Source organism: Protopterus annectens, chromosome 7.part0 (assembly GCF_019279795.1).
Source record: "Protopterus annectens isolate FY-2018-M chromosome 7.part0, PAN1.0, whole genome shotgun sequence".
NCBI classification, from domain to species: Eukaryota; Metazoa; Chordata; order Ceratodontiformes; family Protopteridae; genus Protopterus; species Protopterus annectens.
In genome coordinates this window covers 1,709,121,000-1,709,140,081 of record NC_056739.1, presented here as the reverse complement: position 1 = coordinate 1,709,140,081, position 19,082 = coordinate 1,709,121,000, and the positions used below count along the sequence as shown (strand labels likewise).

At 44.3% G+C, this 19,082-nt stretch overlaps 1 protein-coding gene across 1 annotated transcript in view; it reads right to left on the bottom strand.

Annotated features, from left to right (window-relative positions):
- PECR (peroxisomal trans-2-enoyl-CoA reductase) overlaps positions 1-19,082 on the bottom strand; it is a 360,488-nt gene that overhangs the window by 311,964 nt on the left and 29,442 nt on the right. Inside the window, exon 2 of the mRNA XM_044078241.1 lies at positions 2,101-2,234. Coding sequence (XP_043934176.1) covers positions 2,101-2,234 — 134 coding nt within the window. The remainder of the gene's footprint in view (positions 1-2,100; positions 2,235-19,082) is intronic.

Genomic DNA, 19,082 nt, shown 5'->3' with positions numbered 1-19,082 from the left:
TCAAAGCGTCGCTTTATAGTTCGCTTATTGAACCTAGCACAAAAACAACAACCAGTGACGTTGTGGTCTGGGCCTAGGCAAGGTATACAATAAGAATGAAAGTCCTTATGAGGTATTTGCTTCCCACAAGAAATGCAATTGTTAACTTTTTCTGACATCTGACTGAGGCAAGAAAAGGTTCCCCAACGGGGTAATTAGCTTTGAAGACTTCGGACTGAAATTCGATTCGAAAATATCAGGTGTCGGCCGACCGGCACTTATGACCTGCTTCTTCTTCGGGCACCGCGCAGCAAGAAAGACAAAAGAAAATGGCGTCGGATGCCTCTTATATACCCCTGGCGCACTGGCGTCAGGGAAGAAGTGACAGCAACCGACGCCGGACCAAGACTTTGGAATTCAGGCCGACTGCGGGACCGCCTGATGACAGGATAACCCAAGTGTGATGACTGCAGCAGGGTAACACGATGAACATTATTTACAAATGAGGAGCAGAAGAAAGAAAATAATTACTCAACTGAGTACACAAGCACCCCTCATACAAAGTAAATGTGCAGTACACAGTATCGTAAATAAGAAAAAGTTCAAAAGTTAAACATACAAATTCAACTGTCGTTGCTGTGTGGACTATCACACACAGTACCCATCGGTGTACTGAGGTCACCTGGTACACAATGGCTAAAAGTGAATGAATACAGAGCGGGAAGCCTAAAAATGACTGGGTATACCCAACACACCAAAGGGTTCCACTGAATTTTTATAGGGTCATCATCCTGATATGTCATGTCATTAGAAGAAATTGTGATCTTTAGTTGGCACCCCAATATAACAAAGATTTTAGGGTACAGTTCAAGCTTTATTTTTAAGAATGAAAAAAATGCAAAATGTTAACTGCTATCACTGACCTTTGTGGAAATGTGAAAGCCACAACCAGAGAGAAGATATATCACCGTATTAAATGCACAGCTTGTAAATCAGCTTCTTGCCATTAATCAATATGTGAAACCTGTAAGTGGAACATTGATTTTATTTTGTATCAGTCACTGTTGTCTATTTAGCAACATTAGTCCTGGGAGTGTAGTTATATATGAAAACAAAATTTAGTAAGAGGATTTTAGAGCACATCGCAGTTGTTAAGAAGATGCAACATCCAGAATGCCCTAGCTAAAAATTTGTTTGAGAAAAAACAGTATCACATGGTTTTAGATTTTTTTTGTGTTGAAGCCAATACTTGCAAACGTTTATAGTGGACATATGGTAAACAAACCATAACATAATGAACATACAGGGATTATTTTTGCTTACCTTTCTCATACCAAATTGATTAATTTGCATTAAAGCCAGTCTTGAAGCCTCATTGCCTTAAACATTGATTTCTATTTTAAGAATGTTATTCTGTTTTAAGAGATGCCTTTAATCTGGTATCCTATAAGTGCATGAAAGTATTTAAATGTTTTTGTTATGCCTATTGTTTAAATACTTTAGAAAGCATAGCAATGTGTGAAAGACTGTCATTTTATTTGCATTAAAGCCAGTCTTGAAGCCTCATTGCCTTAAACATTGATTTCTATTTTAAGAATGTTATTCTGTTTTAAGAGATGCCTTTAATCTGGTATCCTATAAGTGCATGAAAGTATTTAAATGTTTTTGTTATGCCTATTGTTTAAATACTTTAGAAAGCATAGCAATGTGTGAAAGACTGTCATTTTATCATGTGCTCTGATTTTAATAAAGACTTCAATCCAAGTGTTGCACTACCGGTTTTTGTATTGTGGATCTATGTAGTTTGGGGAGTGCAAGAATGGTGACTATCTTCAGAAGTCAGGAAGGGTGTCAGTGGTTACAGATAACAGGGGAGACTACTTAATAGTCTATTATTCTGATGACTTAATACCACCGATGTCCATAATGATCAGGTCAAATCACACCACTGAGAACCAGCTCACTTGCCTACATCCGTTTCTTATTTTTACAGTAGGTCAAAGTCCGCTTTCTTTCTGAATCAGGCAGATTTGCAAACTATAAACAATCTTTGGAATAAAATGAGGTGAAATGTTATACTGTGAAACAGGTGGTTTCATCTGCCCTTTTACATGGTATTACCTCCTCTTCCTTCCGAATGTTGCACTGCACAGGAGTCACCTTTGCTGGGCTGGATGGAGGAATTACACTGGCTAGCTCCTTGGCAGCTGCTTCTAGCCTTTCCCATTTACGGGAGGCAATTATTACACTGCAACCTAGAAAACACAAGCAATCCATGATCTCGTCAAATCTGTTTGCTGTGTGTGTGTATCAAAAACAACTGTTGCAAAATAATTATATTATAAAGAATGATACAACATTTGACGTACATTTTCCCCAACCATTCTTCCTCCTAGTGAAAAACTTCCATATGGATAGATCTATATCCCTCAGAGATGCTGGACAACACAGGCATAAACAGCAACAGAGGATATCCTACTGCCAGTATGCTGCAGCATTGTTATCATGCTCAAATCTTAAAGTAGAGCAGACTATGATCACATTTTACACAAAACCATTTAACAATATTACAATCCATTCAGAGGTTACTGATTTCGACTTGCCTTAAATGGATATGAACCCACCAGTAATACTATGAGTGCACTACCTAATCTCTGCTTTGAACATAGGATAACTTTAAAGTATATACCAGAGTTCTGTGTACAAATCATGCTAACTGTGGAGTATAATTACTATCAAATTCACTGCAACAGAATAAATATATAAAATAAAAGGTGGCAATCTATTAGGTAGCAGCACCCAGAATCTCAAGCTTATTCACAGGTGGGTGGCAATCGCTTCTAAGGCAGTACCTGTCTCACCTTCTGTGATACTTTATTGCTCCATATTAACCAATCCCACTGTCGTGTCACCCTGCAACATCAAAGCAATTACTAATGGGAAAGCATCCCATGTGAAGTTTATTTCTAGAACACAAAAATATGAAGAGGAGACTTCAGGTTATGACAGAAAACAATGTGCACATACTGATAATAAAATATCTTATACACCAACATCACATCTAATTCTCATGGAACACATTTTAGGAAAGCATTTGGTGGTTTAATAACACCTTTATTGAGACCATTAACATCTACCTAGAGACAAGAAGGATGTTTACAAAATAAGACCACTGAAATTCCATTTTGTTTAGGGGCATTTCTTAAGAAGGACTGTTTATGGATAAACAGTACTACAACTCAAAATACAGTGGTACATTTACTGAGTCCTGCATTTATTAAAGGCTGGCAGGGTAACAGCAAAGCTCACTGAATGAAAGGGCTACTTTTATTTATGTAAGCTTTTTTTTTAAAGAAAAATCACTGCCTGAAAACTGTTAGATGAAAGAGAGATCCAAGTAATCCCGTTTCACATAGCTATACTGCAATCAACATGCACTTAGAATCATATCTAATGGAAGTTGCTATATCCATGAATCCCAAATCCATCAGAATAGTTATATTACAATATCAATGCATATTAGCACAATAAGCCAGGATTTCTGTCTATGTGGTAGTAAATGGTAAGGGTGACTGCCCCGCGTACACAGGCTTAAGCATGCAAAAAAGGAGAGGATAATAACCAGTGTAACAGTGTTTACCTGAAATTATACTTTGGAAAGTGCAAACAGATAATTATAACCTTAATAGCAGTATAACTTTATGGTTAATTGTTACACTAAATACAAGTGATCTACAATATAAAAAAATAATGCTGTATACTATGCACGTAGATATTATGTTTTGTCATTCACTGTGTGTAGAATGTCATGCATCAATTGTCTTTATACCCACAGGCTGAGAATTAAACAGGTCCAGTGGTACCAGTTGTCTACCCCGGTTAACAAATTCAAAACAAAAACAACATTTTTAGCCAGGGGGACGAGAGATAGAAGATGATGTGTATTATGTCAGGAAAGCTGACTTTATTTCGTATCTCCGCATTCTTTATGGTTTCTAATACCCGACATGGAGATAATTTAATGGTCTACACTTTCCCGGTAAACAAATGCAATAAAATAAAGTGAAAGTCCGCTGGGCCTAAAAGAGCCCATTTTCAGTGGAGGCTCAGGAAGAAAAGCTCCGACTGGAACATAGATACAGAAAAAATTAAACATTAATTAGTACATACATAGAAACAGTGTTACACATAGTGATTACAGTAATATACACAGAATACATACATAAAAGCAAGAATTTAGTTGGTTGCCAGATGAATTCAGAGAGGTTTAAAACAGAGATATATTAAATCAGCATTATTGTACCAGTATCAACAAGTGATGAAAAAATAATAAATATGGAGAAAGTATCATCAGTCAGCAGTACCAGAAAGCATAGGACTTTAGTTATCATATAAGGAGAAGGAGGAGGTCAGGTTATGGAGCAGGTACATAGCCAGGAAGAGTTGAGATGATTTTTTCAGTATTTGTTTGAAGGTGATGGTGCTGCCTGTGTTTTTTACAGAAAGTGGAAGTGAGTTCCATAGTTTGGCGATAGTGAAGGAGTAGAGGAATTGGCCAAAAGGTAAGGTGGGCTTTTCTACTTTTAGAAGTAAATGGTTTTCAGATCTTAGTTGCCTGCTGTGTTGGTATTGGGCAAGTAGTGTTGAGACAGCAAGACAGTCTGTGGGTCTGTACATTTTGTGTGCTGTAGTTAGTTGGGTGAATGACAGATGGTGGAGGGGGGGTGGGTTCCAGCCAGCCTAATCGTTTCAGTCAGTTACAGTGGTGGGATGTGAATTTGGCCTTGTTGGCACATTTGGCTATTCTGTTGTAACACATTTCAAGTTTGGATTTTGCAGAATTTTGGATATTAGTGAGGAGAGGGGCACCATAAAGGAGAGAGTGTAATAAAAAGGTGGTTACAAGGGTTTATCCATTAGAGAGGCTAAGAAAGTGTTGGTGCCTGTAGAGCATGCCAAGCTTTTGGTATTTTTTTTATGTTATTGTTTATGTGTAGGTCAAAGTTATGGTTTTCATCTATAACAATGCCTGGTAATTTAGTGTGTGGGACAACTTCTATAATGGTATTGTCTTGGGAAAGTGGTTTTCCTAGGGGTAAAAAGTACAAGTTTTTTTTCAGATTTTGGGCAAGATGATTGTTAAGCATCCAAGATTCAGGAGAGGTGAGGGCATTCTAGATGAACTGCTGAAGTTCAGAGCTGGAATTTGCAGTGCATATTATTATACAGACATCAGCATACTGGGTGAGTGGCGTGAAAGTTGTTAATAAAAGATGTTAAAATAAGAAAGGACCAAGTATGGACCCTTGCGGTACCTCTGTGGAAGTATTGAGGAAGGGAGAGTAAGACTGTTGCCATTTGGTGGATTGCTGCCTATTGGAGAGAAGGTAGGTGGGGAAATGTGGAGAGTGGATAGTTTAGAGAGGAGGATGGTGTGGGAAATGGCATCAAAAGCTTTGGAGAGGTTGAGCTAAAAAGAAGCAATTATTTTGCCAGAATCCTGTGCCCGGTTAACAGTATCAAGGAAGGAGAGGAGGAAAGTAGTGTGCTGTGTCCCAATCAGAAATCATGCTGAGTGGGTGATAGAATTTGTTTTTCAAGCAGGTAGTTGAGGAGTTGGGCATGGATACATTTTTCCAGTATTTTAGAGAGAGGTGACAGAACTGCTATGGGCCGAAAGGTTGTGGTGTCTGTGTTGGTGTCACCTTTGTGTAAGGGGAGAATGAATGCTTTTTTCCAGAAGTCTGGAACAAGGGATTTGTTAAATCGATCTGTTAAGGAGTATGCTGATGGGATAAGCTATAGAGCTTGCAGCTAGATGCAGGAAGTGTGGGGGTAGATTGTCAGGGGCCAGAGTACAGGGTTTTAGCTTAAAGTATTTTTTTTTTTTATTTATTGTGGCAGTGAGTATGGGGGAGAATTTTATATTAGAGTCAAGTGTAGGACTGTTTTCTGGAATGATTTGGTCATCAGCTGTCTTCGTGGTGGTGCTGTTAACTGTAGGAAAGGTGGTGATTAGGTTAGCTATGGAGTCAATGAAGTAGGAACTGAAGAGGATGGCAAGTTTGGTGGGGGTTTTGTGTGGGTCAGGGGATAGGTTGTAACAGCTCGTTGATGGAGGACGAGAATTTTTTCGGATTATTTTTATGTTGGCTTTGTAGGTGGAGGTAGTAGGCTCTTTATCATTGATTATTAGATGTTTTGTCTGGTTACAGAGTTGCTTGTATTGTAGTAGAGTTGAGGGGTCTTTGTTTTTCTGCCACTGTTTCCAGATTTTATCCCTTGTGGACATGACTTCTTTGGTGAATTTTGAGAGCCAGCTTGCATGGTTATGTTTTATTTGTTTTTGGCAGGTTGGTGCTTGCATATTTAGGATGTCTAGGAATGCCAGGTTAAAGAATTCAACACTTGAAGCAGAGGTGCCTACCGAGTAGTACTGGTTTCCAGTGGTACCTCCATTTTGTCACACTCTAGCCTGGTACTAGCTCAGCAATATGCTGGACATTTCAGTAGTACAAAACCATAAACCACCTGACTTTTCTGTATGATGAAGTCCATTCATATAGTATAACAGAACAGTGCATCTTCCAAAAAACATATGAAAACCACTATTAATTTTACTGAAAAATAGCTCCATCACCAACAGTTAAAACAAGAAGTTATGTACTCACCATAACGCTCGATGTATGTAGTCCATCCCGCCTCACATTCTTACTCACGGGTTCGGAGCCGAATATTGGCTCAGACTCTGCCAACTTTCTACTAGCTCAAAGTCTCTCATTGGCTGGGCCAAGCAGGTATCCCACGCTGCACTGCTCCATAACCCCAGATCTAGTTTGCTGCGAAACCACAGTCACACCTCATGCACAACAATAACACTATAAAATAGAACAGTACCAAGAAGGTAACAGAAAACAAACTACCATTGAAGGGTCCTCTAGTACCAATCCTAACCTCCAGATCCTCCAGGAAGGGGGACAGGTGGGTGGGTATGTAAGAATGTGAGGCGAGATGGACTACATACATCAAACGTTATGGTGAGTACATAGCTTCTTGATGTTATGTAGTCCAATCTTGCCTACATTCTTACTCACGGGACAGCGTCCCCAGCACCTCTATCCTGGGAGGCTCAAAGGAAGATACTCCTGAGGACTGTGGAACCAAAGGAAGCCCGACCCCTAGAGGCCACGTCCAGTTTGTAATGAGTAACAAAGGTGTGAGGGGAAGCCCACGTGGCTGCAGCACAAATATCATCCAAGGATAGTCTGGCATGGTATGCTATAGACGCAGAAACAGCCCTAGTAGAGTGAGCCTTGACGGGGAATGATAGAGTTTTCCTTGCTGAAGAATAAATAAAAGAAATACAATTAGAAATCCATCTGGAAATGGTAACCTTGGAAATAGCGGATCCCACTCTATTTTCTGAAAAGGAAACAAACAATTGGTCAGACTTTCATAGATGTCTGGTCCTGTGCAGATAAAATCGCAATTGCCTGTGCACATCCAGTTGATGAAATCTAAACTCTGCCTTGCTCGAAAATTGAGGGAAGAAGACTGGTAGCTCAATAGACTGATTGAGATTAATAGGAAATGTAACTTTAGGGAGAAAGGACGGGTTAGGTCGAAGAGAAACTCTGTCCTTATGAAAAATCAAATACGGGGGTTTAATGGAGAGGGCTTGAATCTCCGACACTCGTCTGGCTGATGTAATGGCTACCAGGAAGGCCGTTTTCCAAGACAAAAGTTTTAACTCGCAGGTGGCAGCCGGTTCGAAAGGTGGGGAGGTAAGGTCTTGCAAAACCAAGTTTAAATCCCAAGGCATAATAGGTTCTGAAATAGGGGGCCGGAGTAATAAGGTGCCCTTTAAGAAGGTCTTACAGAGTTTGTGAGCCATAAGGGAAGGCTCATAGGAGGTATGAAAGCTTGAAATAGCCGCCAACTGGACTTCAATAGTGGCAGGTGCAGAACCCTGCTGAAAGAGCATGGACAAGAACTCCAAAATCGCAGGAATTAGGGCTGTGTATGGGTCAATTACTTGAGCATGAGCCCTAACAGAGAATCTCTTCCATTTGCTGGAATAAATCTTCCTAGTTGAAGACTTATGAGAGGACGATAAGATGTGCACTACCTCAGGTGAAAACTGATGAAGTCTGACTAGCGACGGAAGTGGAGTAGCCAGGCTGTCAACCTGAGGGTCCGCAGGGAGGGGTGGAACTATCCCGACATGTGTCAGTAGGTCTGGTACTGGGTCCAGAATCCAAGGCATGTCCACCACGAATGGATGGAGAAAGGAGAACCAGACTTGGCGAGGCCAGTGTGGGGCAATTAGAATCATCTTGCTTCCCAAGGATGGAGCTTTCTGAATCACTCTTGGTAACAGAGGAAACAGAGGGAAAGCACAGAGCAGACCGGAGGGCCAATCGTGGACTAGAGCGTTCCTGGGTGATTCCCCCTGTGGGGGGATCAGGGTGAAGTAATTGCTGCATTTGGCATTGAGGGGATTGGCAAAAAGGTCACAGCAAGGCTGACCCCACCTGTTGAATATCTGTTCCGCAACCAGAGGGTTCAGGGACCACTCGTAAGGCATGAGAATAGCTCTGCTCAGCCTGTCTATCACATTGGCCTTCCCCAGAATGTGTGTTGCCACTAGGATCCGTAGGGATGACACTGCCCACTGCCACACTCGCATGGCCTCTCTGCACAGGGGGTAAGATCTGGTTCCTCCCCGTTTGTTTAGGTACCATACCATGGACATATTGTCCGAATGTAGCACAATCATCCCAAGAGGGAGAGAGCTCTGAAGTGCCCACAATGCCAGTAACACCGCTCTCATCTCTAGGACACTGATGTGCAGGTGTACCTCGGGATCCTGCCATGTGCCTTGGACCGTCCTGCCAAGATAAAGCCGCCCCCCCCAATCTGGGAGGCGTCCGTGGTCACAGTGGCGACAGGTGACGGAGGAACAAACTCTTTCCCCTCGTCCAGATTGGTGGAGCATAGCCACCAACCGAGATCCTGTTTGCATCGGTCTCTGAGTAGGATAAGGTGAGAAAGGGGAAGTTTTTGAAAGTACCATTGGGCAAATAGAAGCCATTGAAGAAGCCTCATATGTAATCTCGCTAGGGGCACTAGCATAATGGTGGCTGCCATAATGCCCAAAAGCTGAAGAACCCATCTCGCTTGTACTTTCCTGAGGAGTAATAATGCGCAAACCTGAGTCTGTAATACTTTGATCCTTTGATGCGGCAAGAAGGCCTGCATTTGGAAAGTGTCTAGCTCTGCACCTATAAAGGCAGACTTTTCCCAGTTCAACGTTATTCCAAGTCGCTGACAGAGGGCAATGGTAGCATCCCTGGCTTGGATGAGTAGATGCCTGGTGGGGGCGGTGAGGAGCCAGTCGTCCAGATATGGAAACACCTGGAATCCTTGACATCTCAGGTGAGCTGTCACCACCGCCAAACATTTGAACACCCTGTGGGCTGTGGTGAGTCCAAAGGTCAGGGCACGAAACTGAAAATGACTGGCTCCCAGCCAGAAGCGTAGGTGACTCCTGGATGCCCTGTCTATTTTGATATGATAGTAAGCATCCTTGTGGTCGATGGAGCACATCCATACTCTTTTTCCAGCAATGGAAAAATGGACTGAAGAGTGACCATTCGGAACTTGGACTTTTGAACGTAGAGGTTTAATCGGCTGAGATCTAGAATGGGTCTCAGGTCCCCTGTTTTTTTGGCACCAAAAATAGTCCTGAGTAAGTCCCTAATCCGATCTCGTCTGAGGGGACAGGTTGGATGACTCCCTTCTTTAGCAGCTCTGAAACCTCTATGGCTGCGTGATCCCTTTGACTGGGTGGAACGTCCGGGATTTTTCTGACTGGAGGAGGGTCTGACGAAAGGGGTATGGCATAACCTCTGGAAACTATTCGTAACACCCATCGATCCTGGGTGATGCTTTCCCAGGCGTCCGGGTATAACGATATGCGGCCCCAGACTGGCTCTGTTGAAGCACAGTCAGGCAACACATCAGGAACAATGATAGGAAGAACCGAGAAAGGAATCACGGTCTCCCGAGTTGCGGGGGCTTCCTCTGCATCCAGGGCGGCATCTTCCTGAATAACCTCCCCCTCCTCTGCCTCTGGAGGGGGAATCACCTTGTGCAGCAGGGTAAGACTTCTGTGACTTCTTGAACCACATCTTCCCACCTCTCTGAGCCTTGGGGTAAGGCCTAGAGGGGAAAGAAAAACGGACCCCTACGGCAGACAGGGTCTTGCCCTCTTGCTCGCATCAGGTGAGGGTGTCTTTCACTTTGGTCCCAAAGAGCGAGGACCCATCTAAGGGAGCGTCAGTGAAGGAAGACTTGAAGGCCTCTGCAAAATGACACAGGTGCAACCAGGCTTGCCTCCTGAGGGCCATTCCTGTACTGGCTGCCCTACCCACCCCCTTGGTTGCATACGATATGAACCTCCTGGACGAGTTGACAATAGAATTTAGGGTAGACACCTGGGCGTTAACCATGGTCGCCAATGCCTCAGGTACATTACCCGCTAGAGTATCTCCCAACTCCTTGAGGAGATCTCTCTGGAGCTGAGTGAAATGGCAAAGGTAGTTCAGTGACCATAAGGTGAAGGTCGCTGACGAAAGGGTACGCTTCCCATACTGGTCCATGGTCCTAGACTCCTTGTTAGGAGGATGGACAGAGGAAGAAGTCTCTGCTACATCCGTGTGGCCGCCGCCACCACCATGGCATCTACAGAAACCCCTTTGGACAGAAAATCTTTCCCCCGGGGGAGCAGAAAGAAACTTATTGAGCCTTCTGGGTACAGGTTCCACCAAATCAGGATTCTCCCACTCCATTAGACAGATTAAATCCAACAGTTCGTCGAAGGGTGGAGACACCCAGGAGGTGGAAGTTTGAGCTCCAAACGCCTTGAGGAATACAGACTCCTCCTCGGAGGGGGGTTTGGAGGGCCAGTCGCCCCTCTGTCTCAAAATCTCCAGGATGTCGGAGAAAGACGTCATCACAGGACGACTTGGGGGACCCCTCCGACTCCGAGGTCTGTATCAGAAGTGAGAGACTCATCCTGGGAGTCTATGTGCTTTCTCTTGCACGTCTTTTTTCTGGGGGCCACAGACTCTGAAGGACCCTCTTTAAGTTGGGGACCATTCATGGGGGTATCCCCAGACTTTTGGGCTCCGCCATCTAGGGATAAAGGGGCGTCAGAGGCTCTAGCCGGTGTGGAAGAGGACGGAATGACCAATCCGGGTGATATAACTGACGACTTGGCCAGTGCGCCCTGCATGGCCTCGATGGCCGGTCCCCCCGAATCAGAGGACCGACAGGCCTCTGAGGCCATGGTTGGGGTCCCCGAGCCGATGCGCCGAGAGGGAGGCTTGGAACCGATAGGTGTCCCGAGACATCCCCCTCGGGCCCGACCGAGGAAACCCGAGTGTCGAAACCTGTGGAAGGAATCAACATCGGCACCGATAAACCCTTAAGGGGTACCGGAGCCGGCACAAGAACATCACTCGGAACGGAGCACTCCAGCTCTGAAGACAACAAAACGCTCGGAGGAGGAACCATTGACACAACCATCGGGACAGGCTCCGGAGCCGACTGGGTCGGAGCCGTAAATAATTTAGCCAACACCGGTGACTGCAGGAGCCTCTGCACCACCCTATCAACATCCAAATCAGAGAGCCTGGAGGATTTGGAGGACAGGGACGGAGAATGGGATCTCCTGTCAGGAGAACCATGCCTAACACTGGGAGACCGGCTCCGAATGGGTCCAGTAAAATCGGAGCCGAATCTGATTCCAGTACCACCGATACCTCCTGCAGCCCCAAGGACATAGGAGCTGAGGAGGAGGTAGAGTCAAGTTTCGGAAGTTTCTCTGGCGGCTCCGAAGAAACAGATGGAGCCAGAGATCTTTTCTTCGCCTTCGAAGCCTTAGGCTTGGCCTGAGAACCTGAGGCCGAATCCAAAGACTCCTCGAATGAAGGTTTCAAGAGACCTTTCAATATTAGTTCACTTTTTCTCTCCTGAAGCACCCTCGGATTGAAGGCGTGACAGAAGCTACAAGACTCTTGTAAATGAATTGCAATAAACACATACAGCATGTTCATCTGTGATTGACATACATTTGGAACATTTTTTGAAACCGGAAGGTTTATGTTCCTTCTGCTCCTTAGACATCTTGGTAACAAGACAAGACCACTGAACAACCTGCTAAGAGAAACACAGCAAAGGCGGGAAACAGTGTATGACAGTACCACAGCAACCAAGAGCCTCTAATTAAAATGGTTCTCTAAGACACACACAAACCACAAGAGAAAAATCTAATAACTAGCTTCAGCAAACACAAAACTTAGCAAACAAGACACAGAAGAGAGGACTGGGTCCTCTAACTCAAACGGGCCTGGCCCACCGGACTTAGGGATACCAACTACAGACCAGAAACACACACCAATAACAATCCACAATATGCAAAATAGCTATTAAAATAGCTTTTGGGTTGAAAATCAGCAATTTTCTCGAGAGAAAAGGAAAAGAGGTACTTGGCCACAGCCACAGTCAAGCGAGACCACGTCCTAGCTACACGAGCGGCAAACGAGATCTGGGGTTATGGAGCAGTGCAGCATGGGATACCTGCTTGGCCCAGCCAATGAGAGACTTTGAGCTAGTAGAAAGTTGGCCGAGTCAGAGACGATATTCGGCTCCGAACCCGTGAGTAAGAATGTAGGCGAGATTGGACTACATAACATCTACATATTAAACCTACAATAAATACAAATAGCTTAAATTATAACATGAACAAGCAAATTTGTTAACTGGGGTGTTAGCTAGCTGGTGACAATCAGTACTGTTGACAGTCAACAAGCATGGACAGTACTGGTCATGACAGTCAGTAAACATGGACAGTACTGGTCACCAGTCAGTCAGCAGACATGGACAGTACCAATAATCTTAATTCTGCAGTAGTACCTACTTCTCAAGTCTGGTTCTCCCATTTACAAACCCCTGACCATCTCCTTCACCAGTATCTGTATAAACTTTCCAGGCTAAGTCTTGGGTCCACAACCTTCCTACCTCCCCGCTTCCTCCTAACCCCCCCCCCAACTCCTTCTTACTTCCTCACATCTTTAACCATCTCCCACACCAGCAGGTCTACAAAATTCTCAGCCTGATTCTCAGTTCCACAAATGCCCTGCCCTCAATCCTGGTTCTCACTTCCTCCGATCTTTAACTATCGCCCTTACCAGTAGTTGTATACAATTCCAAGTCTGATTCTCAGTTCCACAAACTTCCCAATTCCCTAATCAACCTGGTTCTCACTTCCTCAAATCCCTAACCTCCTCCCTTACTAGTGGTTTTACACAATTCCCAGGCTGCTTCTCAGTTTCACAGACCCCCAACCACCTCCCCCACCAAAAACAGAGGTACTCATTACTCAGGAGGATTCTCAGTCCTAAAAACTGCCTCACCTCCCTCCCAAACTAGTTCTCACATACTGTTTGCTTACCTCCTTCCTCAAGCATTTGGACAGTTCCCAGCCTGACTGTCAGTTCTACAAAATCGAACACACTCCTCCTGTGGCTTTACACTTTTCCTCGGCTTCATACTCACATCTGCAATCTCCCAATCCCCTCCTTCATTAAGCATGTGTACACCCTCCTCTGGCACTGTTCTCAGTTGCACAACTCCTATCTATTTCATCATCCTAGTATCAAACAGAATTCCCAAGCTTAATTATTATTTCCACAAATTCCCAACCACTTCCATCAAACTACATCCAAGAATCATTTCCCAAGGTGGCTTTGACTTCCACAAACTTAGAAAAAAAAGATAATAGAATGGTTCAAGAAGGAAAAGAATGTCATTTCTTAGGTGCAAAGCAGACTAAAGGGAGGTAGTGAAAGAACTAGCCAGGCTTAACTCAGATGGGAGGAAGATCAGAGATGGGGAAAAAGCAGAGGTAATAAACAAAGACTTTGCTTCACTCTTCACAAAAGAAAGGGGAGTTGGTGTTGCAGTGGGAGGGAGGCAGGGCAGAAAGAGAAGAACAGCAGATGGATACTAGGATAGAGTGGGAGGAAGTATAGAGGAAACTGGCTGCTCATAGGGAGGATGAATCATAAGGACAATACGAGCTACCTCTTACAATCCTCAGGGCTTTGGCAATTGTTTTGGCAAAATCCCTAAAGGAGATCTTCAGCAAATCACTGGCGACTGTAGAACAGCCATAACAGTGGAACACAGGAAGTGTGGTACCCTTGTACAGTGGGTAGCAGAAAGCAAATCCTGTGACATACAGTCCTGTTATACACCTCTCAACCTTTTAGCTCAAGAAATTTTGACAAAGTCCAAAATAACGGGAGGGCAGAGGCCCCAAAATAAGGACAGATTTTAAATATTGCTCTTATAAACTTAGACAGTTGCTACAATAATAGGACTTGTGTTAGCAAGCATGCATTTTCTAAAAGATATAAAGTCTGAAACTCAAATGTATGTCATTATTTAATGACTTCAGTCCTGAGTTACCAGAAAACCAAAAATTTTATGAGGAATGGACCAAAACAAATGAGGAAAAATCATTGAGAGATATGGTCTAACAACAGTGGCAGAGAAGGTTATGGACAGAATCTTGGATGGAAGGTTGATAGCAGCTTAACAGGACAATAATCAAAAAAGCTTTGAAGCCAAAAGGAACTGTCAGTCAGACACAATCCACTCTTATGACTGTGTTACAGATGAACATGACAGGGGGATACCAGTACATATGATCTGTGTGGACCTCGGGAATCTCAGGGCTACAAACTCATACCCCCACCCACATTCACAAGCTTTTCCACCACACTCTTACTTCTATATATTCCCAAACTTGTTTCTACATCCCACCCAACAGTACTTGGGTAGAAAGGGCCACAGTAATTCGAGGAAAATAAAACTGACCGGAAGGATTCCAGGGCAGATCTAGAAAAAGAAATGAAAGACTAATGGTGAAGAAGAAAACAAAGGACTGGACGGACAGTCTTAGACAATCTTAAATGACTTACCAAAAGAACTGGAGGGACCTCTGGCAGACCTGCTGAGAGTATCCCTTGAAAAAATGGATATTCTACCAGGATGGAAAATGAAGTTATGTCTTACCATAATGTTCCATCTGTGTTGTAGATCTTTGTTCATTCATTACTATTAGGACTTCGGTTCCATCCTCAGAACCGATACTGCAGTTTCCAAGCTCGTGCCAACCAAAAACTCTCAGCTAAGACCTACCCATAATGCCCCTCTCCTAGTTACTCCAGATTGAGTTTGCCCGCCCCTATATAATAGGCGTAGTAATAGAAAAATAGTAGAAGGCTCTGTCTGAGCAAATACCCTAACCAGGAGTTCCTAAAGTCCACCAGGAGTGCAGGCAGGGGAAAGGAGGGCAGGAAGTAATGAACGAACAAAGATCTACAACACAGATTGAATGTTATGGTAAGACATAACTTCTTTATCTGATGTTGTAAATCTTTGTTCATCAATTACTTTTAGGACCAAGTCCCCAGCTACTTGAGTCCTAGGTGGCCCTAAGGATATTCCTGAGCACCATAGAACCAAAATATTCTCGTCCCCTGGAGATCAAATTCATTTTGTAATGAGAGATAAAGGTATGAGGTCTTGCCAAAGTGGCTGCTGCGCAGGTATCACCCGTAGAGGCTCTGGAATGAAATGCTACAGAAGTAGCCATAGATCTGGTAGAATGAGCCTTTATTCTGGAAGGTAAGGATAGCTTATTCTGTTGGTAGATAAAAGTAATGACGTTTCTAAGCCAGGAGGATAAAGTCACTTTGGAAACAGGTTTACCCAATCTGGATCCTGCAAAGGCCACAAACAATTAATCTGTTTTCCTGAAAGATTTAGTCCTGTCCAAATAACAACAAAGCTGCCAATGCACATCAAGGGTGTGCAAAAGGTACTCTCCTCTATTAGAATGCGGAGGGAAAAAAACTGTCAGGTCAATAGATTTGTTAATGGAAAATCCAGAAATGACCTTGGGCAAGAAAGGAGGGTCAGTACGAAGGGACACCCTATCCATGTGGAAGATCAAGTAAGGTCTTGACACTCAAGGCCTGCAGCTCAGATACTCCTCACGTTAAGTGCTACTAGAAGTAAGGTTTTCCATGACAACATTTTTAAATCACATGAATCAAAGGGCTCGAAAGGAGGACCAGTGAGAGATTGAAGTACCAAAGTCAAGTCCCAGGGTACTAAGGGAGGCTTGACCGAAGGTTTAACATGCAATACTCCTTTCAAAAATGTCTTGCATAGGCAGTGTGACATAATGGAAGAATTACCAAGTCCATTACGAAAATTGACGATAGCTGCTGAATATACAGTGATAGTCGATGCTGAGGCTCCTGCATGTAAAAGAGAGTCTTTAGGTATTGTAGGATCTTTTGAATAGGCATAGAGAAAGGGTCTACATTCTGATCCTTGGCCCAATTATAGAACCTAGTCCATTTACTAGAATGAACTTTCCTGGTGGAAGGTTTGTGTGAAGCCAGAAGAATTTCACAAACAGGAGATGGGATGTCTGGCAGCCTGGCAATCACTGGAAGTAGAGGATCCAAGCTGTGAGCTTGAGACTGTGGAGGTTCGGATTAATCAGTCCCCAGAGGATGAGATAACAGGTCTTGGGAATGATCTAGGATCCACAGGCTGCGAATCAGATGAGGCCATAGAAACGGGAACCAGACTTGACAGGGCAAGTAGGGGGCAATGAGGATCACTTTGTTTCACAACCTCTGTACTTTCTGGAGAAATTTTGGAATGAGGGGAAATGGGGGAAAGGCATACAGAAGACCAGGGGGCCAATCGTGTGTTAGAGTGTCCCTCGGGGGTTCCCCCTGAGGGGGATCAGGGCAAAGTAGCTTCTGCATTTGTAGTTTAGGAGGGAAGCAAACAGATCGCAGCAAGGTTTGCCCCAGCATTGGAAGATCCAATCTGCTGTTACAGGGTTGAGGGACCACTCGTGAGGCATCAGAATGTTCCTGCTTAGATTGTCCGCAATAAGGTTGGAACTCCCAGGAATGTGCGTTACTATAAGAAAGCTTTTGGAAGCTATCGCCCAGTGCCAAATCCTCATGGCTTCCCAACACAGGGGGTAAGACCTGGTTCTGCCTTGCCTGTTGATATACCAGACAACTGACATGTTGTCTGACTGAACTGCAATGGTCCCAGAAGGTAGGGATGCATGGAACGTTTGCAAAGCTAAGAGAACTGCCCTCAGTTCCAGGACATTTATGTGCAAATTGGCCTCCATGGGGGACTAGGTGCCTTAGACAGTCTTTCCCTGGAAATGCCCCCCCACCCTAACAGGGAAGCATCTGTGGTCACCGTGGCCGTGGGCTGGGGAAGACAGAATGGTCGACACCAAAGATTCATTTGTGGCTTCATCCACCACAGCATTTCTTCCTTGTAACAATTTGTAAGACGTATCAAGTGGTCAAGTGGGTGGGGGAGTTAAAAACGACTATTGGGCGGAAAGGAGCCACTGCAGGATTCTCATGTGCAGCCTCGCCAGTGGTACTAATGTAATGGCAGCCACCATGGAGCCTAAGAATTGCAGTACAAGACGTGCTGGTATATAGGTCTGAGGAAGAAGGTCTTGGATTTGGTGTCTTATTTTCAAAAGCCTGTGAGGGGGGAGAGAAGCGTGACAGGATGTTGTGTCAAAAACTGCTCCAATAAATTCCAGTGTCTTCGTTGGGGACATTTGAAATTTGTCCTTGTTGATTGTAATCCCCAAGTGGAGAGCGAGACCTTGAGTGTAAGAGGCTGTGGACTAGCAGATTCCTGATCGGAGCAGTAAGGAGCCAATCATCTAGATATGAAAACACCTGGAATCCTTGTAGTTGAAGATGAGCTACCACAACTGCCATAAATTTGGTGAACAGTCGGGGTGCTGTTGAGAGACCAAATGGCAGTGCCTTAAACTGAAAGTGATCGGCTCCCAGCTGGAAGCAGAGAAACCTCCAGGAGTGGTGATCCATCTTTATGTGGTAGTATGCATCCTGGAGGTCTAGAGAGCACTTCCAGTTGTCCCTCCCTAGGAAGGGAAGAATGGACTGTACCATGACCATCTGGAATATTTGAGGTTTGATAAATTTGTTCAATAGACTGAGATCTAGGATTGGTCTCCAGTCCCCTGTCCTTTCTGGCACTAAAAAGAACCTCGAGTAAAACCCGGATCCTGTCTGGTCAGGTGGGACTGGTTAGATGACTCTTTTTCTTAGCAGCTTTTCTATGTCTAAGGCTGCTAATTCCCTCTGATTGGGTGGCACATCGGGGATTTGTTTGACTGGTCTGGGAATTAAATTGAATGGTATTTGGTAGCCTCTGGATATTATTCTCTGCACCCAAACATCGGTAGTAAAAAGATGCCAGGCTGGTAGGTGCAGAGAAAAATGACTCCAGACTGCTTCCAGAGGAAAGCAATTGGGCCACTGCTCAGGAGCGCTGGTAGGGTCCGCTGGAGAAAGAATCTCTTGCGCCTTAGTTTTGTGGACCCCCTCTACCCCGAAAGGGAGTCTTCCATATGAGTTGCCCCCTCTGCCCCAGGGGGATTATTCACCATGAGTGTCATGAAAAGATCCTTGGGATTTCTTGAACCACATTTTTCCTCCCTTCTGGTTCCTGGAGTAGGACCTCTGAGAGTTGGAAAAGTGTATGCCCACAGCAGACAAGGTCTTTCTGTCTTTCTCACTATGTGCAAGTGTGGCTCGTACTTTGAATCTGCAGTTTTTGGACCCATCAACAGGTGCATTGACGATGGAAGACTTAAATGGGTCTGCGAAGTCACACAACCACATCCAAGCATAGCATCTCATGACATAGCCTGATGCGGCAACTCGAGCTGCTCCCTCGGTGGTGCGAGATATCAAACGCATCGATGAGTTCGAGATGGATTCAAGGGTAGCTAGATGCGAGGCGACAGTGTCACGCAACTCATCATGCAGTACACCCACCAAAGGAGGAAGACATTTCGGAAATTAGGTCTCTTTGGAGGCAAGTAAAGTGTGCCAGATAGTTCAGCGACCGAATGGCGAAGGTCGTTGGAA